General features: G+C 42.9%; 2 protein-coding genes and 1 long non-coding RNA gene across 4 annotated transcripts in view; 1 reads left to right on the top strand and 2 right to left on the bottom strand.

Annotated features, from left to right (window-relative positions):
• The window catches only part of LOC110971795 (NLR family CARD domain-containing protein 3-like), a 203123-nt gene that overhangs the window by 64115 nt on the left and 114427 nt on the right, over positions 1-24581 (bottom strand).
• Positions 192-17831, top strand: LOC127530658 (NLR family CARD domain-containing protein 3-like). 2 transcript variants are annotated; one of them, XM_051937971.1, is made up of 9 exons: positions 192-464; positions 5191-5281; positions 5641-5723; positions 8698-8752; positions 9057-10902; positions 10979-11152; positions 12115-12289; positions 12756-12802; positions 12953-17831. In XM_051937971.1, the coding sequence occupies exons 4-7, from the start codon at positions 8707-8709 to the stop codon at positions 12146-12148; spliced, it is 2100 nt and encodes a 699-aa protein (XP_051793931.1). In that variant the 5' UTR covers positions 192-464; positions 5191-5281; positions 5641-5723; positions 8698-8706; the 3' UTR covers positions 12149-12289; positions 12756-12802; positions 12953-17831. The 2 variants fall into 2 exon arrangements, with proteins under 2 accessions (XP_051793931.1, XP_051793932.1); XM_051937972.1 differs by lacking the exons at positions 192-464; positions 5191-5281 and having other exon boundaries at positions 5617-5723.
• Positions 2194-3580, bottom strand: LOC127530707 (uncharacterized). Its single transcript, XR_007937390.1, has 2 exons — positions 2698-3580; positions 2194-2614 (listed from the first exon to the last, which is right to left on the bottom strand). It is a non-coding gene; the product is annotated as an uncharacterized LOC127530707 (long non-coding RNA).

Genomic DNA, 24581 nt, shown 5'->3' with positions numbered 1-24581 from the left:
AGACAGCAAACAGCTGCCATTCTCCAGGAAGGAGGAAGGAGGCAATTTCAGTGGTGACGCGAACAACAGACGAATAAGGTAAGAGATGAAAAAAAACGGGGCGTGTACTCGTGAGCAGGACGCACACATGATTATTACTCGAGCATGTGGGAAATAAACAGTGAGGCTGGGCTATCAAATACCTGGCCGTTACACAACCAATGACTATAACCTCTACGTTCGAGGGAATGCTACGATTAGCAACTACTTCAAAGACTGCTCAGTACGGGAGCAAACGCTACGATCTATGACAGTATCAAACACAATTGTATCAGGTACGCTCGGGATGGTTCACCGTGCAGGAGACCAGAGTGCAGGGCCAGGTGGAGGAGAGCAACGGAGGCAGTGGATGAATGGAAAGCTGTGTGATGGTCTGGGAAGATGTCCTCTCTTGCAGAGATGAAGACTGGAGTCCGGTGCAGATGGTGAGTAGGGAACTCTACTAGGAGCACGTGGAGCCACAACTAGGAGAGGTGAAGACAACGGAAATTAGAATTGAGCATGACGTGAATAAACTGGCAAGATTGTCTGCACAATGTGTCACAATCTGGCATCTGGTTATATTGAGGCGTCTGGTTCTATTGAGGCAGGGTGTGCTTGATTGAATGATCTCCAGCTGCTCCTAATCTCGGCTGGCGCGCTGCTGATGGGGAACACCTGTCTTTGCCACTGCACTGCTGAGCCACCCTGAAAGAGAAAGAGAGAAAGGGAGGGGAGGCACTATCTATGCCTGGCAGCAGCCAGCCTGACAAACAGAACATCAGAACAGCACGCAGCAGAACATCTGGGGCCTATTTCACGAAGCAGGTTTTACAAACTCTGAGTTTCTTCCACAACTCTGAGTTGATCTACGTTGAGATAGAAAACTCTGAGTTTTCGGTTTCACAACGGCTGATATGAGTTGGTTTAATCAACTCAGAGTAGTTTGACCCGGAGTTAAGCACGTGCACCGCAACTCTGTAAAGACAGCATCAATGGAACCCCGATTCGACGAGTCACCATGGAAACGGGGAAGCAAAAGGCTGCGTTTTTGAACTGGAAGTTTTTAATGCGCTCATATGGCGAGTTTGATCACGTTTTTAGAAAGAAGTGCAACACCGCTGCAGCTGCAAAAGAGAGAGAGACGGCGTGGAGAACAGCCCGGATCAGTGCGTAAGTTTAAATGTAGTCCTTTGTAATCGTAATAATATTACAGGGAATAACTGTCTGAATGGTAGAATATGAAGTTATTTCATTTAGAGGAAATCCCGACGGGACAGCAGCTTAAGATGAAATATAAAAACATTGTTCAAACAGGTCAGACCTCGGCATTATCTCATGGAGGTACTTCATGTTGATCATGTTTTACATTGTAAAGTAGCCTAAATATTAAGTGGCTGTTTGACTGTGCAGTTGTTTTATCCACACATAGCCTAAATGTCTGCATCCATATCATGTCCTGTTAAATAATTAAGCCTATTTAAACTAACACAGACTTCTGCTCAGCCAACAGAAAGAAAGCAGATGCCTGTAAAACAGTGGAATAAAATGTCATGGATGCATATATATATATATATATATATATATATATATCTTGTAATTGTAAGTAGGCAACACTCCAAAGATTTCTCCAAATGGTAGTTTAAGTTTACTGAAACATGTCACTGATCTAGGATGAAGAGGATGAAACTGTGTCTGCTGCCTTTACAGAGGGGGATCCAGAAAGGCATACAGAGGATGTTACTGATAGTTCTCTTCTCATTCAGACTTTGGGTGGAATATAGAGTGTGACATTTAGCCTACACTGAAGTATTGCACATTCTCATCCTTTTTAACAGAGCATGGCTGGACAGCAGCAGGATGGTTCCTCAGCTTCCACTGCACAGACTGACACAGTGAGATGGATGTTCAGGAAACACCAGAGCTTCATTCTGTGGAATTCATGTGCAACTGTATAATTGAATGTCCTCTATGTATTCCCAGTTATCAGTAAAACAGATTTACAAACTGCATTTGCTGAGAAGAATCCAAAAAACAGATTAGGAGGGCAGATCTGGAAATTGAAATACTGGAGCACAAGTTAGAGGTGGTGATGGTCACAGGTGAATTATGTTAACTATTGGAACATGAACTGAACTATCTGTTTTATTTGTAGGAAATAAAGAAGAGCAAATGAAATGTGTATCATGTCTTTATTTGCTGTGGTGGTGATGATGGAGACTTAAACTCTAAAGTGATTATTGCATACGGTGTCTCTGACTGCTCTGCTGTCCTGGATAGCTGCAGGTGGATGGGCTCATCATCTGGGTCTTCAGTTTGTAGGGCAGGGTGTTGCTCTCCTCTAATAGTGGTAATATTATGAAGAACAACACATGCCACAGTAATATCACAGGCCCTCTCAGGGGTCACCCTGAGGAGACGTAGGCTCTGGAAACGGGCTTTCAGCAGGCCTATGGTCATCTCCACCCGGGCTCTGGTCCTGCAGTGAGCTCGGTTGAAGTTCTGTTGGGGGCCTGGTTCAGGGTCAGGGTATGAGGTCATCAGCCTGGGTTGTCATGGTAACCCCTGTCACCCAGCAGAAGGCCATCAAACTCTCCTGTAATGTATAGTGGATACATCAGAATATATTAAAGGAGAGAGACAAGAGAATTCTATTGTGAAAATCTTTATGCTGCTGACCACGCTGCAGTCTGTTGCTCAGGTTAGACTCTCCATAAATCCTGGAGTCATGAACAGACCCAGACCACGTGGCCTCCACATTAGAAATGATGTATGCAGCATCACATATGATCTGGACAGTGCAGAGAATGACAGATGTTGAACTATGATGCAGTCTTTAACATTTAGAAACAGTAGTCAGTCTACCTGTAGCCTACCTGCACATTTATGCTGTGAATGGACTTCCTGTTCATGATGTGAGGGAGCTGTGATGGGGATGTGTGTGCATCTATGCAGCCAATCACACTGGGAAATCCTAAAAGAAATTAAAATGACTGATCCCAGTCTGAGGCTGCAGCACAATGTCATTAACAGAATAAGATTTAAAATGAATGTAACAGATCTCTACATCATTCACCTGCAATCCCATGCACAATGAGTAAAAGTCGTTTCAGGATCAGGAAAACTTTTCTGACTGTCCTCCATACAGTTGTCTTACTCTGCATCTCTGACATGATATAAAAACTTCCATTTGCAAAGAACCGCAGCGCAACACACAATATCTGCTGGATGTGAGAGCATGACTGGTTGGTAATGTAAATGTAAGGACGGATAAGGTTGTTTATGTAGATTATGGACTTGAAACGATTACGAAACGGTACCGCTCAAACCGATAATTGTCCAGAAATGTGAGAACATTTATGCTCGGTCTGATAACAATCTACCGACGAATATTTAATGATCTGTGCAGTAATGCTGCTCCTTTATCCACTGGATCGTTAATAAAAGCTGTTCTACACCAAAACTCGCTCGCTTACTGACTGAATGAATGAGGAAATGAAACAGCGTGTGGCTGAAAGAGGGCGGAGACGGAGAGAAACTGGAGGTTTTCTCAGATAAACCTGCTGGCAACCAGGTTAGAGTCATAGAGTCTGTTACTGCGGTAACTGACCGAGAGTTGAAGTTACCCCTCTTTGTATGGTATGGTATGTATTTATTTATACAGGGACAGCGTACAATTTTACATTGACCAAAAGGAAAGATGCAATGTACCTGGTTATAGCAAAAATGCTAATTTCCACCCGCATTCCCTGGTTAGTTACCTCGCTTTGTGAAACGGAAAACTCTGAGTTTCCCTCATTTCAGGGTTAACAAACTCAGAGTTTTCCCTAAACCTGCTTCGTGAAACAGGCCCCAGAACATCAGCATGACCTGAAAAAATATATCAGAACGAACTGAGACCACATTATCAAAACGAGTCCCTCAGAAAACAATAAAAACACGTTTAGTCCTCCATCTTAACCGTCATTTCAGAGCACGTTAACTGCTGACAATATTAAATAAGAATGGAAGGCAAAGGACCTGATCTGTGAAGTTTGGGACAGAGAAGTGAAGTTGCCACGAGTTCTGACTTTGATTTCCAGTTCTGCGTGCAGCTTCCAAATGTTTAAACCTGAAAACTGGTAAAAAAAAAAAAAAAAAACACACAAAAAAACCCCAAAACCATTATTTGTCTTTTCTCATTTTATTTTGAAATAGAAAAGTGAAAGAGCGACCATACACGAACTGAAACATCATTTGCAGAATACTTTAACATGAAATACTTCATCGCAAAAATGAGATGAAAAGAAAGTTTAACTAAACTTTCAGAAGTGATGGAGCAGCTATGACAAGTTTTAGCTTCCACAGAAATATTGGTGTTAGCCTGATGCAAGATAAAGAGAGTTATGGAGGTTTGAAATGTTCTCAACTTACCCACAACCACAGATTACTGGATCTACTTTTAGAATGTGCAGATTCTGAGTGAATTACAGAATGAGGAAAAAAAAAATTCTGGCTTTTCTATTAAATAATTTCTCCTGTATTGTGTTAAAGTGAATGAATGAGTGTGTTGGTGTGTCAACAGAATGCTGTTAAAGTCCAGTTTGAAGCCTTTAAAAGCAGAAGAACTAAACTAAGCTGCTTCCTGTGATCCAGTAAGGTTTTTATGATACAACTTGCTGCTCAGTTCTGAAAGTTCAGTTGAAATCATCTTTTTACTGCAGTGTCCACAGATTTCATATTCTATGTGTTTAGTTTTCTATTATTGTGACCTGCAGCTACACCTGGTTCACAAAATATCACCAGCTGACTTCTGGATTATCTGTTTGATTTGATTTTTTGTTAAGTGGCTCAAAGATTAATCTTTAAACGACTCCTCAGTTTTTCTTCATATTATCAGAACTTATTCCATCTGCTTGTCCAACATTCCAGATCCTGAATCAGTGGTTAGAAATCAGAGTAAAGTGGGTGGACGGTCAGTTTGTGGCTGCTGGAGGAAGCAGTGTGTTGATCAGAAGCTGCAGTTTGTGACTCTGCTGCGCCTTCAGTCAGGTTTGAATTAGACTCAGTCCATTTGTTGGTCTTTAACATTAAAAAGGTTGAATGTTGAAATAATCTGTCACATGAAATCAGTCAGAATCAGCCTGTAAAATGTGCTCTTATTGTGAAACTCTGCCTGCTGCTTCCTCATAGGTGGAGTCCTGACTGGTTCCAGTAAACAGATCACCTGTCTGAGTGGACTGGAAACTTTCTTCTTCTTCTTCTTCAGAGCTTTGAATAAAGTGTAAGTTTGCTTTGTTTGCTGCTTTAACTTCACTAATGTTGCTGTTTGTTTCTGCTCTGTCATGTTTCTACATGTTCACTTCTTATTTCACCACAAACTGTGGATGACTGCTGTTTAAACATGGATCAATATGATTATCAGGTTATTGATTGACTTCAATCAGTCAATATTTATATTAGATTATTGACCTCAGTCAATCAGTTTGATCAGCTGCCGATGTTTCTTTGTTTCTTCACAATACAAACTGCTTCGTGTCTTTTTTACTTTTGGTTTCTCTGTGAGTCTCTGCAGCTCCATGACTCCATCTGCTGGACTGATAGTAGAAGTGCAGCAGCTGATCTTTGCTCTTTGTGTCTCAGAGTGACGGCAGCCTGCAGACACAGAGGAGGATTTTCTCTCAGACCTGGTCCAGACAGCAGAGAGCTGCAGAGGAAGAAGCTGAGTGAGTGGAACTTTGGTTCTCTTTGATTCAGACAGAAAATTATTCAACCTGAAGGAAATTCTTGTTGAGAAAACAAAACCTCATGACAGTAAAGCTGCAGTTCCTCCATGAGCTCAGATCCTGCTTGGTGGTCCAGACCTCAGAGCTGTTTTCATGCTTCAGCCTCCATTTGACATCCAGTCTCATGGAAATCAGCATCACAACAGTTTGCTGCGGAGTCCATCAGAGACATTTACTGCAGTAATGAGCTGTTTAGTAGCAGTCAGTGTTTGGTCTGGACTCTGAACAGGCTCAGTGCAAAACTATAAAACCTGATATGAGGCTCTGATCCTGGACTCCGGTCTGACTCTGATCCTGGACGGTGATGAATTCTTTTTAAGCCATATGTCTTAGCTCTGAGTTTTGGAAAAATGGCTTTAAACACTGATCAGACCAGAGTGACTGAAGATAAACCAGACTACAGAAGTATTGAATTCCAGATGTTTTTAACGGAAAACAACATTTTATAAATAGATGAGCAATTTCAAGGCCCTGGATCCTGACTGGTAGCGGAACGTTTAGTTAAATCACTGAAAACCTCTTTGAGGCTCTTTATATGATATTTCTAATTCGTTTCTTTAAATACTGACATACGTAGCTGTTTAAATGGGCTGATCCCCTTTCTGAATCTGGTCCTGGACTCCGGTCTGACTCTGATCCTGGACTCCGGTCTGACTCTGATCCTGGACTCCGGTCTGACTCTGATCCTGGACTCCGGTCTGACTCTGGTCCTGGACTCCGGTCTGATTCTGGTCCTGGACTTGTTCTGTGAAGGATCAGAGTTCATGTTTATTTGGAGCCTCTGTTGGTCAAAGTGTAGTAGTCTGAGACAGCAGTGGAGTCTAGTTTATTCTCGTGGGTATGCTCTGATTTTTTCCCTCCCAGCCTCATACATCCCTGCCCTGGAGCAACATCTGTCCGGTAGCAGCTACTCCAAAATGGTCCCACACAAGAACCACCACGCTCAGTAATGCGTCCACATATGATTGAGATCAAGAAGGACTGGTTATGTATTATCTAAATTTAAATGTATTGTAAACAACACAAGATGTATAACAGTCAAAAACAGCTGGACTTTAATTAGCCATTGAACAGCCAGCGACAAGACAAACAAGTTCAAATAAAGAAAAATGAATAAATTAATAACATACTTGTACAAATCAAGTGCAAAAAAGTGGCTCAAAAACACAAAATTCACTGAAGCATGAAAAGGCACTAAAGTAACTGCCGACTCTCAACCAGCTTTGTATCATTACATCATTAGTAGCATTAGTAGGAGTGTAACGAATTTTCGTGTCAAAAAATTTTGCGAAATAAAAAATGATGAAATAAAATTCAAAGACACACGAAATACCACTGAGACTGATGATTTTTGTAGCAAAACACTCGCTTCAAAACAGAGGAAGATAAGGTTAAAGAATTAGCTGATGCCATCCATCCATCCTCTATACACCGCTTTATCCTCTCTAGGGTCATGGGGGGTGCTGGAGTCTATCCCAGCTGACTCGGGCAAAGGCAGGGGAGACCCAGGACAGGTCGCCAGTCTGTCACAGGGCTACATATACAGACACACAACCACACTTACATTCACACCTACGGACAATTTAGAGTAATCAATTAACCTCAGCATGTTTTTGGACTGTGGGAGGAAGCCGGAGTGCCCGGAGAAAACCCACGCATGCACAGGGAGAACATGCAAACTCCATGCAGGAAGATCCCAGGCCCACTGTGCAGCCCATTAGCTGATGCTCCTTTGTCAAATAAATCGGTTGTGTGGACCTATTTTGGCTTCCTATGTAAACGACGAGAGAACGGTGAGAAGATTGCAGATAAAACGAAAACTGTGTGCAAAATATGGCACTACAGTTCGCCGTATACTTCGGCGAGTACAACTAGTTCACAGTTCAGACATTTACAGGTCTAGACTGCAGCTCCTAGGACTGCTATTTGTTTTCCTTTTTATTCAAGAATGTAGTTATCCTAATTATTACAACAACAAAGCACTTTTTTGAGATTATGTTTGTATTTACACTGTAGTCTAAATTAGGGGCAGAAGCTACAATTTTGTTTTTTTCAAAGAGCATTTATTTTGTACTGATGCAGCATTATTTTTTGTATGTCTGCATAAGGAAGAAAATAAAGAAAATGAGATTTTTGCATAACTTCCTACTGTTAGGGATTTTCTTTAATCTTTATTTCATATCATGAGTATTTCGTATCGTGAGCCCTGTTTCGTATTTCGTATCGTTTCGTGAGTTGACCATTTCGTTACACCCCTAATCATTAGTATCAGAAAAATGTAAACATTCATGCACAAATTACATCAATAGTCCACACCTCAACTTAACTTTCAATAACTTTTTAAGTGATGATTTCAAAACTGTTTGCGTTCCTTTAACATCATCATATGATTCCTGAATATGGACCATTTTAGGTTGTTGGCTCGTGCCCATCTTCTTCAAAGTCGTACACTTTTTTTCTCGCCATACAACTTCACTGCTTCCTTTGTAGTTTACGTGGGGTTCATGTCACGTCTGACGGAAGCCCCTATGGTCAAAAAGAGCCCGCTTCATAACACAGAGGAGGGAAAGTGAACATTATGTCAAAAACCATACTGATAAGTATCTCTCCGCATATTTAAGTGGTTACACGAAATTTTGGGACCTTTTCTAATGGGTATAAGGCGTATACCTGCGTATCACGTAGACTACACCACTGATGTGGGATCATCTTTGTGTTGTGGTCCAGTGACTGCAGAGTGACTTCCATGAGTAATATTTAACAGACAGCAGTAAGCGCCCCCTGCTGGTTCCTCTCAGTGTTGCTGTCAGTGATCCTGTACGATTAACTGCAGTCCTGCTGCTACACAACAACCTCCAGCACACCAACAACACAACTGTTCATTAACTGCTGACATTTTCTTTGACTCTATCAGGGAGCCACCATGACGTCAGAGCTCCTCAAAAACATCCTGGATGAGCTGGATGATGGTGAGCTGTCTACATTCCACTGGTACCTGCAGCAGCCCAACAATTGTCTAAAGGGGCTTGCCCTAATCGGAACTCTAAGAACAGCTTAAATTGGAATTTTGGAAACTCACCTACTTTCTGATTGCCTCCATCCAAATTCCTGTCCTGTTTTCCCTGATGGTTAACCATCTGGGTAGTCCTTTAGAGTTGCTCTTTCAGTCAGTTTCAGTCAAGCTCCTTTTATTTGCTTGTGTTTACTTTTTCCCACAACAACAGAGGTTTCTGTAGACCACACCTCACACTGTTCCCTTCATGTTTGACACAGATGAAACTGTTCCGGTACCAGAACCACATCCCATCAGATATTACCAACAGAAGCTTCAGTCAAACTTCCAGGACACGTTTAAGGTTACAACAGAGGGGTGGGCAGCAGATAAGCAGCTTCTGGTTGATATCTACACTGAGCTGTACATCATTGCTGGCCAAGACGTGCACATCAACACACAGCATGAGGTCCTACAGATTGACAAGGTGTGGAAGCCATCAGACACAGAGACACGGATCGAACCCAGAGACATTTTCAAGCATCCTTCTGGAAAAGACATACCCATCAGAACAGTGCTGACCAATGGGATTGCAGGGATTGGAAAGACATTCCTTGTGCACAAGTTTGTGTTGGACTGGGCCGAAGAGAGAACCAATCAAGACGTGCATCTTATTTTCCCATTCACTTTCCGTGCCCTGAATTCACTGCAGGGAAAAAAGTTTCGTTTGGCAGAGCTCATTCATTTCTGTATCCCAGAAACTGAAGACATCACAGAGGAGGCTCTGAATTACATCTTTACAGCTCTGCAGTCATCAGGAAACAGCAGCTACAAGAAGAGCAGATTCAAACTGCTGTTTGTGTTTGACGGACTGGATATGAATCGCCTTCATCTGGACTTTCATGACAACATTCGCTCCATTGACATAACAAAGTCAATTAAAATAGAAGTCCTGCTGAGGGAACTTATCAGTGGAAACCTGCTGCGCTCAGCTCACCTCTGGATAACCACACGGCCTGCAGCAGCCAGTCAGATCCCTCAAAACCTCATCAACACTACAACAGAGATCAGAGGGTTCACCGATCCACAGAAGGAGGAGTACTTCAGGAGGAGATTCAGAGATGAGGAGCAGTCCAGCAGCATCATCTCCCACATGAAGACATCACGAAGCCTCCACATCATGTGCCACATCCCAGTGTTCTGCTGGATCACTGCTACAGTTCTGGAGGAGCTGCTGAGAAGCAGAGAGGGAGGAGATCTACCCAGAACCCTGACTGAGATGTACATAGAGTTTCTAAGATTTCAGATTGATCACACAAAAGAAAAGTATGGTCCAGAAAAGAGGATTCAGTACATTAAGTCATTAGCTAAACTGGCTTTTAAACAGCTGCTAAAGGGCAACCTGATCTTCTATGAGAAAGATCTGAGTGAAAGCGGCATCGATGTGAGTGAAGCCTCAGTGTACTCAGGAGTGTTCACAGAGGTCTTCAAAGCAGAGCGAAGACAGAAACAGGAAGACAAGATGTTCTGCTTCATCCATCTGAGTGTTCAGGAGTTTCTGGCTGCTCTTCATGTCCATCAGACCTTCATCAACTCTGGAATCAACCTGCTGGAAGAACAACAAACAACGTCTTGGTGGTCTAAACTGTTGAGACAAAAACCTGAACTTCAACATCTCCACCAGAGAGCTGTGGATGTGGCCTTACAGAGTCCAAACGGACACCTGGACTTGTTCCTGCGCTTCCTCCTGGGTCTGTCACTGCCAACCAATCAGAATCTCCTACCAGGGCTGCTGACACAGACAGGAAGTAGCTCACAGACCAATCAGAAAACAGTGGAGTACATCAAAGAGAAGATCAGTGAGGATGTGTCTGGAGAGAGAAGCATCAATCTGTTCCACTGTCTGAATGAACTGAACAATGTTTCTCTAGTGGAAGAGATCCAACAGTCCCTGAGATCAGGACGTCTGTCCACAAATAAACTGTCTCCTGCTCAGTGGTCAGCTCTTGTCTTCATCTTACTGTCATCAGAAGAACATCTGGACGTGTTTGACCTGAAGAAATACTCTGCTTCAGAGGATGTTCTTCTGAGGCTGCTGCCAGTGGTCAAAGCCTCCAAGAAAGTTCTGTAAGTAGTTGGAGACTGAAAATACTTTTTTATTTTCCTGCTGTTTCATCAGTAAATCTGCTTTTTGTCTCTTCAGATTGAGTGACTGTAATCTGTCAGAGAGAAGCTGTGGAGCTCTGTCCTCAGTCCTCAGCTCCCAGTCCTCCAGTGTGACAGAGCTGGACCTGACTAACAACAACCTGCATGATTCAGGAGTGGAGAGTCTTTCTGCTGGACTGGAGAGTCCACACTGTAAACTGGAAGCTCTCAGGTCAGGACTCACACTTTGAAACTGAAAGAAAATGTAAGATTGATTCTTGATTTGCTTCAGATGCATCAAATTTGCACCAAAATGTAGCTGAAAGACAAAGAAGACAACAAATCAGAATCAGAATCACTTTATTCATCCCCGAAAGGAAATTCAGTTGTCTGGGTTCTTATCTGTTTAATTTTGAATTGAATAGCCTGACTGCTGATGGCAAGAACGATTTCCTAAATCTTTCCGTCTTGCAGCGCAGGGATAGGAGCCGTCCACTGATGTTTTGTTGTTTATTGAGGCAGATGTGAAGTGGATGATCCATGTTTGTAAGAATGGCCTCCATCTTGCTCAGTGCCCGTCTCTCCACCTCATCCTCCAATGTGTTCATTGTGATTCCAGCCACAGAGCAGCTTTTTTAATCAGTTTGTTCAGACGCCTTTCATCCTTCTGTTTTATGCTGCCTCCCCAGCAGACTGCAGCATAAAACAGGACACTTGCTACCACAGACTGATAAAACATCTGCAGCATCTTACTGCAGATGTCGAGTGATTGAAGTCTTTTGAGGCAATAAAGTCGGCTCTGGCCCTTTTTGTAGATGAAGTCTACGTTTGTAGACCAGTCCAACTTATTATCAAGGTGGACACCTAAATATTTATATGATGTCTCCATCTCCATGTCCACAAGTGTTCACTGGCTGAAGAGGGGGTTTGGATCTGTGGAAATCTATGATCATTTCCTTTGTCTTTGAAGTGTTGAGTAGCAGGCAGTTTTTGTGACTCCAGTCACTGAAGGCACTTATCAGATCTCTGTATTCAGCTTCGTGTCTATTTCTGATACATGCCACGATAGCAGTGTCATCAGAGTATTTCTGAATGTGGCAGGACTCAGTGCTGTATTTGAAGTCAGATGTATACAGAGTTAGAAACATCCATAAAAGTGTTGTCCATCAGGTTTGTGTTGTTTTGTGTGTGCAGGCTGTCAGGCTGTCTGGTCACAGAGGAAGGCTGATGCTTCTCTGGCCTCAGCTCTGAGCTTCAACACCTCAAATCTGAGAGAGCTGGACCTGAGCTACAACCATCCAGGAGACTCAGGAGAGGAGATGCTGAGAGCTAAAGTGGAGGATCCACACTGTAGACTGGAAAATCTCAGGTACAGACAGACTCTGAGGAACCATTTAGCCTAGCTTAGCACAAAGAGAGGATGCAATAGAACACTGTTTGCTCAGCTACACACCATGATTCAGGGGAAATCGCTAATGTAGTTTCGCACATTGGCATTATACACAAGGAACCTCTTAGCCTGTCTTTGAGCTAAGGCTCAAAGACAGGAAGCAGGGTGAACTGTTAGCCTAGCTTAGCTCAAAGACAGGAAGCAGGGTAAGCTGTTAGCCTAGCTCCATGAACAGAGGAAGCATCAATGAATAAAGGTGAATAATGAGCGTAAACTGAGCTGGAACGTAACGAGCACAGGACAGGACTTTAGAGATGCTGCATTCAGGTGTCTGTGTCTCCATGTTGGACTGGTCCTTTATCAGTGGAACAGTGTGAGAGCCATGTAACGTCCATGTGTGCTGCTGAAAGAGTCTCTGCTGCTCTGACCGTCCTCCTCCTTTCAGGGTGACGCCTGCTGGAGTCCGATGGTTGACACCAGGTCTGAGGAAGTGTAAGTGTGTTTTAATGGATTGATGGAAACAAAGCAGCACATTCAAGCATCTTCAAAGTGTCACATCTCTGAGGTCATCATCAAAGCTTTAATACTGATCACATGATCCATCAATAACTGCAGCTGTGTTGTGTTTGTTCTCTCCATCAGATTCCTGTCAACTCACAGTCGACACAAACACAGTAAACAAATTCCTGAAACTGTCTGATAACAACAGGAAAGTGACAGCTGTGGAGGAGGTTCAGTTGTATCCTGATCATCCAGACAGGTTTGAATGGTGGCAGCTGCTGTGTAGAACTGGTCTGACTGGTCGCTGTTACTGGGAGGTGGAGTGGAGAGGAATGGTTCATGTATCAGTGAGTTACAGAGGAATCAGAAGGAAAGGAGACAGTGATGACTGTCAATTTGGATGTAATGATCATTCCTGGAGTCTGATCTGCTCTGATCATGGTTACGCTGTGTGGCACAAGAACAGTCTAACATCCATCAGTTCCTCCTCAGTCTCTCACAGAGTTTCAGTTTATGTGGACGTTGATGCTGGAACTCTGTCCTTCTACAGAGTCTCCTCTGACTCTCTGATCCACCTCCACACCTTCAACACCACATTCACTGAACCTCTCTATCCTGGATTTGGGTTCTGGTATCCTGGTTCCTCAGTATTTATGTGCTGAGTTGAGTCTCCAGAGTCTCCTCCTGGTACAGAAACAGTGTTGAACAGATGGTTGAGTCTCTCCATGACTCTGTCCCTCACAAACATGTTTTACATTCATGGATTAAATGTGTTTCTTTGTCAAATCCTTCTCAATGATTCCTTGTAAACTTGTTCCTCTTCAAAGATGGAAGTTGTGATTATTCCAGGAGCCAAATGTGGTGTTTGTGTCTTTTTCCAGTCAAAGGTTGAGAGTTAAATCAGGATGTGGTGTTCCTCTGACGCTCACTTTAACTAAAAGCATTTGAGCTGCACAAAGTGTGAAATGAGAGAGGAAGCAGTGAATTTACAAACTGCTGACAGACTTTCACACATTATTGTCCAGAGAAAATCAGGTTTTTGTGCAGCCAGAGTTGATCCTGATTTTAGCAGACTGAACTGTTTGTGTTTATTCATTTTATTTTCATTTGACTTTCTATGACTTTGTTGTCCAACAGAGATGATTATTTTCATGTCTCAGTAAATCATTTTGAAACAAAAAAACTCTCTGTATTGAACATTTTATTTCTGTACTTACTTTGAGCAATTTGCTTAACATTTAATTTTGGATTTATTAATGAGTGTTTCGAAGCCCATTTCAGCATCAGTACTTTTGTTGTGTTGATGTCAGTAAATCTCAGCTTCGGTAGAAAGTCTTGGTTTGGTGGAACTCTGTCCATCACACACTGCCACAACTTTTCGGAATTTTTTTAAAGTTTGAATTTCCTTCATTTCCTTTTATTTCTTTCTATGTCGCGCCCACTTTAGTTTGTCTGATGTAGTGAGTCAGTTCAGGTGGTCAGGATTACTACACAGATGTGGAAATGTGTGTACATTACAAATAACTTCTAGATTCTGACAAGTTCTTCTAATCAGGATGTTAAATATGTTGTTTTTCAGTGCCGTATGACATTTTTTCCTTTGTAGATCCACTGTGATCTTTAAGTTGTCACAGGGGCGCCGTATAGACCCTTTAATGACCCACGTCACGAATGACGTCACAGCTTTAGCTGGAGGCAAAAGAGGAAGCCCGCGGCCGGAGAGAAAGGCGAAAGACTGAGGGACTAGGCTCTATCAACTTTTCTAAAATGTCGTCCTGCTGTGTTTTTGGATGCCAGAATAGGAGGAATGACATTGGCGAACGCAAATTAAAGTTTTATAGGATTCCACCGAACACTCGTGCTCAGAGGGAACGAAGACAGTTGTGGTTAAATGCACTGAGGCGAAAAGACTGGACAGAGACGATCAGCTGCAGTCAATTCCAGCCATTTTCAGTACAAAAAATCGCTAATATTCTATTTGTAAATAAAAAATATTCAATTCAATTCAATTCAGCTTTATTCCAGACACTGGGTCCAAATACACACACCATAAGGACACAACAAGACACAGAAAAAAATACAATCAAAAACAATAACCCGTTAAATATGACGAGAAATACAGGGAATATTGGACGCGCATCACCAGGTGCATTTCCTTGAAAACGACCGATTCGTGGATTATATAACGACTTCAAGACATGTTTTGGACAAAATAGTTTACTGGCTTGTGTCGTCTGGATGTCCAAGGTTGGATTATGGCCGTTTTTGTGGAATATTTTCATCTGTGTGTAATAATGAACCCGCAAATGTGAGTCGCGCTGTGTACGTTGAAGCCGTGTGTAGAGAAAGGATGGATGGATATTCGTTGTTTGTCGGACAAATGTGTTTATATCACCCGCTGTGGTAATCACATCTGAAAGTGGTTTATACCGGCGGATTCATGAGAATCTAAGCTTTCCATTGGCGTATAGTGTTTGTATAATCGTGTCACAGTATCAGTTGTATTTTTGTTAGTTTGTATTTTAGTGCATGGTTTGGAGTGCTTATTTTAATTGTTTAGGTTTTTATTTTATAGTTGCATGGTTTTGTTTGTGGTGGTTATTTTGTTATGTTTCTATTTTGTAGTTGCATGAGTTTATTTTGAGTGTGCATGTTACTGGGTGGAGTGATTTTTTTTTTTTTCTTTTTTGAGTTGTAATTAGTGAAGACAGCTGGGACTGATTTAGCGGAGACCGCGACTGATTGGACAGAGCTACCTGAGCTGATGCAGAAAAGAGGGACACATGTGCAACAGGAAGAGGCGAACAGAGGACTAACAGAGCGCACAAGGGGGAAACCAAGCGGAGGACTAACGGAGCGCACAAGGGGGAAACCAAGCAGAGGAGTAACAGCGCAGCCGTGAGTAGAACTGGGGACAGACGGGGAACCAAGTGGAGCGACACAAGAGTGACCGAGCCAAAGAAACTCCACGCTACATGCAGTAAGCAGCGCTGGTTCGAGGGGAGAGGACGGAGGCGGACTGAGTCGGGTCGTGGCTGCACGGAGGCAGGAACGGAGGGTTGAAGTGAGCGACGGATGCCGAGGAGGATTGAGACAACGCAGATTCCCAGATAAGTGAAGGGACGTGAACCATCCTACCCAGCAGTGGGTGTGTGGTTGGTTGTTTTTATGGTGTGCCGAAAACTGAGTGACGCTGCATCTCGTCGGACCAGCCGTGAGGAGGACTCGGAGGTACGGAGGCCAAGGAGGAAGTGTGCGGCTCGTCACTCATCGCCCTGCGTCGCCTGTTCCCCAGAGAATATTCCCTTTGAAGGACTATCACACCGGCCAAGATAAGCATAGCCTCAAAAAGACCCGTGTGCTCTGTTTTATTGATCGGATGCCCCCAACGGGACTGTTTTTTTTTTTTCTATAGATTTTAGTAGGATTTTAGTCTATTTTTTAAGAGATTGTTTTTATCTTGTGTTGTTGGTTTTAAAATTGAGGAAATAAATTTCCTTCATCCCCCATTGCATTTGTGCATGACTTTTTTTAACAGTGGAAAATCCAGTCTTTTGACTGCTGGTAACAAGTATCTGAATCTGTGCAGTCCATGTGACAATCGCGTTTGCAACCTTCGGACATTCTTTAAATTCCTGTGCAAGTGTACCGCCGGCGGTACACTTAAGTTTAACGGGTTAAAAATGCTCGAGTTTGCAGCGCAAACTCCCAGCGCAAACTATATACTCCCAGTCCTGCTTGACTTCTCGCTCCGCTTTTGCCTCCAGCATAAGCCCCGCCCACAAACGTCACAATGTTTGTAAACAAATAAAGGGGTGAAAAGTTAGGACAATTCCAAGGGCCCATGGATGACAGGGGCCCCAAAAAATATGTAGAAAAAAATTAAATTATTAAACTTAATATTAAGCGCAGTATTTTACTATTGTGTGTTTAAAATATAATACAGTTCATATTCGCTATGTTTTTATTGCACTAAAAGTTGAATATCCATTGACAAAAAGAAAACATCTATATTGACTGACCACCCCCCTGTATCTGCGTGAAATGGTTTGGTCCGCTTTAGCGTCACTCACTAACGGTGCTTAATTGCAATCAGACAGGAGATGCGCCAAACAGACGTCGCTGCTGTGTGGCCACAATGTTGTCAAAAAAAACAAAAATCTGGTTACCAGAAGAGAAAGGAAAGAGAGAGAGAAAAGAAAGGTGTACAATCTCTGAGCCAGTTTTTCAATAAGAAAGGTGAGTAGTCTGTGAATTTAGCCTGTTGGTTTAGGCTAATGTCCATGGTGAAATAAACCAACTAGCTATAGATTAGTGTTAGCTTACATTTTATCAACATTTAGTCAGTGCAGGGAAACGTTTAGGAAGGTATTCATATTAAATCACTGCCCCTGCCCCTTTTAGCAGCTGATGATGATGAGTCAGCAGCACCCCAGTCTCCCCATACCATCACCCCTCCCTGCCCCAGTGAAGAAGGTGAGCAACACTGTGCTAATGACATTGGCATGTCAGTATCATTGCAGGGAGTCTGTGAGGATTTATGTCAATCTTGCTCTTTTCACCATTACAAAAAAGAAAATGAAATATTCATTAATAACATAAATTCCAACAAATTATTTTTTTTATCACATCATGAGCATTATGAAATGATTTATGAATAAACAAATAACCTTCTGTCTGTACTGGATGATACAAATCACCAGTAGTAAATCTTGCTAGTACTAGTATAGAACTACAAGAAGAAAGACAGTTGCAAGCCTTTAATTAGAGTCATGTAAAGCTTTGATGGGACAGTTAGGTCCTAGAGATGTGGTAACAACGGTAGCGCAGCAGCACAGAGGGGGCACCCCTGAGTTGTCATGCTCATGTGTAAATGAAACTGAAGCATAATTTTGTTGAAACTTGCTTAACTCAGATTTCAGGCTGTTCATAACATGTTTTGTAAAAGGAGAGTTCAATAAATGTGAATATTAAAAAAAGTGTTTTCTGTATTTCTGTTCCATAAACAGACCAGAATGATGCTGATTTATTGAGGTCCATATCTGATTACGTATGAACATGATTACAGTAGAGGCTCAGGTCCTATTTTATTCTAGTAATTCTTATTTATTCCATGGGATTAGTGTCTTATTTGATTTGGTCCTCTGATATTAAACCAACATTTTATCATGTTGTGTGAAGAAACATTTATGTTTGAGATGGAAACTTCAACACTTTAACACTATTACATTAAAACTATGAGCTAAATAATAGTTTCCATGTTTTGTTCTGTCACTGACACTATTATTAATGAACAGCTACATCCATGATGTGGGCGGGGCCTCTGAGTTTGGCTCCGCCCACTGATACTGTCTCCTCCTGTCCTCTCTGACGTCCACAGTTGTGATGTGCTGTGTGTAGTTTAGTTTGGGTCAGTTGTTGTGTTTCTGTTGTTGTCTGTAAATGTTTCTGTTTTCTTAGTGTTCTCTGTTGTTGTGTCTTTTTACAGTCACTCAGTAGAGACCTTAGATGCACAGATTTCAGTAAATCTGTTTTAACTGCAGAAATCTGGAACCGTTCATTCATAACCAGGACATAAATTTATAAATGATGGATTTTCTCTCAAGGAGAAATTTATATCTGTTATCAGTTGTCTGTTCTCTTGTTAAATAGTCATTTTATTCAGTGTTACTGTTGGTTCATAATAATAATTCTGTTTTATTTACATCCAAGTGAGAATAACTAAAGATTATATTGTCATTAAATTTGGTTCTCTCATTAATGAATCACTTGAAAAAATAAAAAATAAAAAACTTGATGAATAAAGTGCATCAGTGCAGTGAGTTTACTGGTCCTTCTTATAGAGAAGGAAGAAGAACTTTGTTTATTTTTAGACTTTTAAGAATAAACAGAAAACTATATGTTAGTTTGGGCTGTGATAAATCTTTGAAACAAAAACAAGTTTATGTGATTTAATTAATACGGTGTAAAAACAATCTGTATAAATAAATGCTATTTTATTTTAAATCATCCATCCATTCATTCTCTATACACCGCTTTATCCTCATTAGGGTCGCGGGGGGTGCTGGAGCCTATCCCAGCTGACTCGGGCGAAGGCAGGGGACACCCAGGACAGGTCGTATTTTAAATCAAGTCTTGTATATTTTCAAAACACTTTAATTCAATATGGATCAAAAATTTAAATGCTTTTATGTCCCAATCCAAGAATAAATATCTTTTTTTGTTAATAATATTTATTAAATGTTTTGAAGCGTTTCATCGGTTCAGAAAGTTTCAATGAGCCGATGACAGCTTGACAGAGGTTTGACTTCTGAGTGCTTTGACTCCATATCAGCTTTAGAAGATGCTTCATTGTTCTTCTGAAATGTCAGGCTGTGAGCAGATGGAGCTTTGGAGAGTGAATCTGGAGTATTTTGGTGATTTTCATGGTAAATACAAGCAGTAAACGGTGATCAAAGGTTTGGGATCATTTAGATTTTAGAGCATCAAATAAGGTGGAATGCTTCTTATGTCCTACATTTAGTGTTTTAATTACTGAACTATGTTTTTCTTTCTTAAATGGGTCTAGAAATTACAATTATTTGTAGGTGTGGTGTTTGCTCTGAACACAGGAAAAACTCCTCATCCACGCTGAGACGCTCCAAACATGAGGACAATCTGCACAGCAAACCAGTGACCCTGTCAACACTGGAAACCTGACAGTCAGCTAGAAATGAGTCCAAATGAAGAATAAACGTGTGTCTCTTTAGATATGTGTCTGTATCAACAGACTGTTTATAGTGGAACTTCTGGCCTCTGAATAAACATTCCTGATGGATCCTACGAGTCCCCAAATGACTGATAAACCATCAGCTTTAAAGGTTTTCTATAAAACACTAAAGAACAAAACAAAGCAGGAAGGATCTCTGATCTGTTCCACACTTTTAGTCCAGTTTTTAAATGAAGCTTAAAGCTCCAAATGAACCTGAACCAACATTTAACGCTTCATATTCTGTCATTTACATTTATTCTTTACTTCATCTGGAACGTCTTTTAGAGGTGAGTGTGTCTGCATGTTAGTTTTTGTTGGTTTTAATAAAGTTTTACTCATTTTAACAAAGAACTTGGTTTAACTTCTAAGAGTCTAACAAGCATCATTGATTTTAATGTGTAAATGAAGGAAACATGAATGAACACAGTGTTTTCTGAACTTTTCTTGCTGACATGGGATTGAAACAGAGTCAGTGCTTCAGTCCAGCTTTGAGAAGGTCGCTATGACTTCAGTTGTCCACCAGATGTCACTAAAACCTGGAAGCTTTCAGTCTTTTAGACACAGGATTGAATGAATCCATGAAGACAAACTAAATGTGAGCAGCAGTGAGTCCTAATCAGCTGCACAACTTAACTGTGTTCCACCACAAGTCAAACTAGTGACACATTAATATTAATGTGTCTCTGAACATTTAATGTCAAATACAGATTTACAGTGAATTCAGCCGTTCTAAATGTTTCTGTGGAATCATTTCTGTTCTGGTCCAGATGGATGCAGCTGTCTGAGGAGGAAAATTATTCTTCTGACTTTTGTTGAAGTCTAATTTATTTATTTCAAGAGTGAAATATTAAATATGTTTAATATGTGGAGCCAAACAGTTCATCATCCAGTTTCCACAGACTTTATTCTGCTGGAGGGAAAAGTGAGCTTTGAATGTGGATGGATGGAATCATTGATCAACAGGTAAGTATTGATTCCTGATGGTTTAATGGCTGAATGTCGCCCTCATGTGGTCAAACTGTTTCATTACAGCAGCTCCACATCAACGCTCACATTTTAGTTTCCTTCTGTTCCGTTCATAAAATCCACAGACGATTAGTTTGGAGCCGAAGGTGAGACGATTAAAAGCTCAAAGTTAAAGGACACAAACCGCCTCAATCAGCCAATCAGAGAGCAGCGTTTGTAAAGGTGAGGGTCAGTGGTGGGCGGTCAGAAGGTCCCACAGGAAGCAGCAGCAGAGAACCGCCAGACACGAGTCACCACCACCGTCGTCATGGTGATGCTGCTCCACGACGTAAACTGGAGAAGTTCAGAAACAGCTGAAAACACCGGATGGTAGTGTAGGGCAGTAACTAAATCACACCACTAGGTGATGCTCTAGCACTGCATGTTGTTTAACTGAGCCAAGGAGTTCTAACATTTTGTCCTTTATAGGTCACCGTAGTTTGGTCTCGTTTTCGGTGGAGGGCGCCATGTTTCGCCAGATATTCTGTGTTTTTTTTGGACTGTTGAAGGCTGTATGTGCGCGAGTTGGCCACAATAAAGGTCTCAGTCACAATTAAGACCGCTGCCGTCTGCTCCTCTTCTCTCTCTGCATGACACCCTGCACCCAAAGACAACTGAAACACAACGCAGAGCTACGCAGGTTTTGTGGAGGGGCGCCAAATATAGCAGACGTGCAGACCCTGTGGGTTACATCTTTGGTGCCATGACCCGGATTGTGATGAGCAGAGACCAACGCCGGAGTGGACATTTGCTGTTGTCAATAATTACATGAGCGGTAAGAAGAAAAAGAAGGAAAACAACGTAAAAATGTGGCAGAACTGTGCAGATTCTCCATCGACACAAGGAGGCAGTCCCACTGCAGCTCAAGTTGTTCACCAGCCGACTCCATTCCACCATGTGAGTAAGGAGCCATCTCAGAGCCCCCCTCCCCCAATGTTGTCACCTTATACGGATCAGAGTGCTACTCCAGGACCCGCATGTACACTCCCAGGCCCTGAGGTCCAAAGACAGCCTTCATCCCACTATGATGTCTCCACGGGTGCAACACCAGGCTACAGAGTGCAAAGGTCTGACTATACCCTGCCCAGTGCGACCCCCCCAGTGAAGACTACCGTACCTCAAGTCGGCGTGCACATGCCCGGCAATGACCACCCAACTGGGTCCACTTATCCAAGTCAGTCGGTCAGTCCTAGCCCCCATGCCTACCCAGGCTTCCTGCTTTCCACACCTCTGCCTCAGGCCCCCGTGGAAAACATACAAGACCCCACAACCATGAACATGATGAACTGCCCAGGAACTAGAAGTAATGCTTTTCACGCCTCAGAGTATAGACCACCACCTCAGTTCCACAGTACACCAGCTGCTGTTGTTACATTCCAGGGCCCTGCCCAAGGTGACCCCCTCCCTATGTATGCAGCTACTGCCAACACAGAGATCCCTCTCTCTTCAGCCCATATCCCTCCATCTGTACCATCTGCAAGCTATGGCTATGTGGCCCCAAATCTTGCCTCAAACTCATCACTGAGACCACAGATGGCCCCAAACCATCCCATCTACATGGTCCCTGAGACACATGCACACCAAAGCACCCCATACTCCTTCCCCAAGCCACCACTTCACCCCCCACTGAGCGTGCCATCATCAGTGCCCCCTCCCACGACCATAGTCAACCAAAGTTTTCCTCCAATAGGAAGTTTTATGCAAACTCACCAGGTGAAAAATGTTCAAGTCTTCACTGGTAATGCTGATAGCAAGATTCTTGTGGAGGATTGGGTGCGAGACATGCAGTACCTCCTTGAAGCAATTGAGCTCCCAATTCACCTCCGTTTCTCCACTGTCGTGCGGCATCTGGGAGGTGAAGCCAGAAAGCTTGTCCTAAACCTGCCTCCACAGGACCAGACACCTGAAAAAGCGTTCGAGGAACTGAAAGCAGAGTACAGTGATGCACAAGGTTCCCTTGACCCACTAGCTGATTTTTATGAACGTAGTCAGAAGTCAGGTGAGTCAGCCTGCTCCTATGCCATCGCTCTTGAGTCTATATTAAGATCAGTAGAGGAGGGTGAAAGAGGAGGCAGGCCTTTCCCAGATCGAGATAATAAACTCACTCGACAGTTTTTAAGAGGGCTGTCTGATGAAGAAGTGTACACAAGAATTGCCCCAATGAAGCCTAGACTCCTGAGTTTCAGAGAACTGCAGGCTGAGCTTAGAAACTTAGCTCGAGAAACTAAAAAGTTCCAGTCACAGCAAAAAGCAAAGAAAACCTATGCTCAAGTGCATGTCACATCAGAGTATGGTGGAAATGAGAGGGCAGAGAAATCTAGATATGCCACGGAAATATCAGAATTGACTGAAATAGTTAAGAAATTAGCCCTCAACCAAGAAGAACAGATGGCCAAATTATCCCATTTAGAGTCAAGAGTGGCGGCCCCACACTCAGTCCCTCCCCCAAGAATCCAGCCTTCACAAGGGATAACAGGTCAGGGTGTGGGTGTTACATGCCACCGGTGTGGGAAGCGTGGACACATAGCTCGAGTCTGCAGGGCAGTATTCCTGGAAGGCCATCAGCCCCACTCCACGACCCCTGCAGAAGGGAACACACCCCATCCAGCTCAGCATTTAAATGCCTGAAGCCCATGGTAGCTGGGGAAACCATGGGCAAGCAGCAAGACCCCCACCCACAAGTTCAAATAACCAAAGATGAAAGAAAAGGGACCCCCTTAGTAGGCCCCAGGAATGAAGGGGAGGTAAAGGTGAATGGACTAAAGTGCAGGGCTCTCATTGACTCTGGCTCCCAAATAACCAGTATTACTCACAGTTACTGGAGCTGCCACCCAGTTCTCAGAGGACAGAATCTGCAGCCTTCTAAAGTGCCCATAGAGGGAGCAGCAGGGCAAACGGTGCCCTATTATGGTGTTATACACGTTGAACTGAGTGTGTTGGGAAAAGAGTATAAGGCTGTCCCTACTTTTGTTGTTCCTGATTCTGACTACCGTTCATCAGTCCCCTTACTTGTGGGAACCAATGTCATTCGAGCATCAAAGAGCCACCTTCAAGCAGTCTATGGGCAGCAGTTTCTCCATCAGGTGAAAGAAAGCCATCCAGAGTGGTATACTGCTTTACTGGAAATGGGAGATGCTGAGCAGGGTGGAATGGATGACTTGGTGGGCCCTGCGGTGTACATTGGCCGCAAAATTAGAATCCCTGCTGGAAAAGAGATGGATCTGAGATGTAAAATCAAAGCTGGTCCACAAAGAAAGACATATACAGCCCTGATTGAAAGCCACAGCGCACTAAAGCTTCCCCAAGACCTCTTGGTTGCTAAAGTTTTGGCAGATGTAAAGAAGGGCTGTGCACCTGTAAGAGTGATGAACCTTTCTCAACATGCTATCACCATTAAGCCACACACTCATCTGGCCAAGGCTTTTCTAGTTGACCGGGTTATGGACTTTTCTGATGAAATGGAGAGCAACTGTCCAGACAGCAGAAATAAAGACACTTGCATGAGTCTAAATCACATGGTGTCAGGCTGTGGTGTGGACTTGAGTGGAGCCGCAGTGGAAAACGAACACCAACGCCTCCAGCTTAAAGAGCTTCTGGAGAAGAACGCAGGTGTGTTCTCTCAGCATCCTTTGGACTATGGTCACACAAAAACAGTACAGCATGAAATACCCCTGGTTGACACAAGGCCGTTTAGACTGCCATACCGTAAAATCCCCCCTTCCCAGTGGCAAGATGTGAGGCGGCTGCTGACGGAGATGGAAGCTGCAGGGGTCATCAGACCAAGTAAGAGCCCTTATGCATCGCCTGTGGTGATCGTTGTAAAAAAGGATGGGTCACTGAGACTGTGTGTTGACTATAGAAAGCTAAATGCCTGCAACACCAGAGATGCATTTCCCCTGCCGAGAATAGAGGAGGCTCTAGAGTCACTGGGGGAAGCAAAATATTTCTCCACTCTGGATCTCACCTCTGGTTATTGGCAGGTGGAGGTGGCTGAGCCTGATAAACACAAGACGG

The sequence above is a fragment of the Acanthochromis polyacanthus genome, chromosome 17 (genome assembly GCF_021347895.1).
Source record: "Acanthochromis polyacanthus isolate Apoly-LR-REF ecotype Palm Island chromosome 17, KAUST_Apoly_ChrSc, whole genome shotgun sequence".
Lineage (NCBI taxonomy): Eukaryota > Metazoa > Chordata > Actinopteri > Pomacentridae > Acanthochromis > Acanthochromis polyacanthus.
The sequence above is the reverse complement of the archived record's forward strand: the minus strand, read 5'-3'. Positions and strand labels throughout refer to the sequence as shown.

What these genes read in the sequence shown, in the direction of transcription:
- LOC127530658 (XM_051937971.1), top strand. Translation starts at nt 8,707, where the DNA reads ATGACGTCAGAGCTCCTCAAAAACATCCTGGATGAGCTGGATGATG. An exon ending in CCTGGATGAGCTGGATGATG is followed by an intron (nt 8,753 to 9,056) that starts GTGAGCTGTCTA and finishes TGTTTGACACAG; the next exon opens with ATGAAACTGTTCCGGTACCA. An exon ending in TGTAAACTGGAAGCTCTCAG is followed by an intron (nt 11,153 to 12,114) that starts GTCAGGACTCAC and finishes TTGTGTGTGCAG; the next exon opens with GCTGTCAGGCTGTCTGGTCA.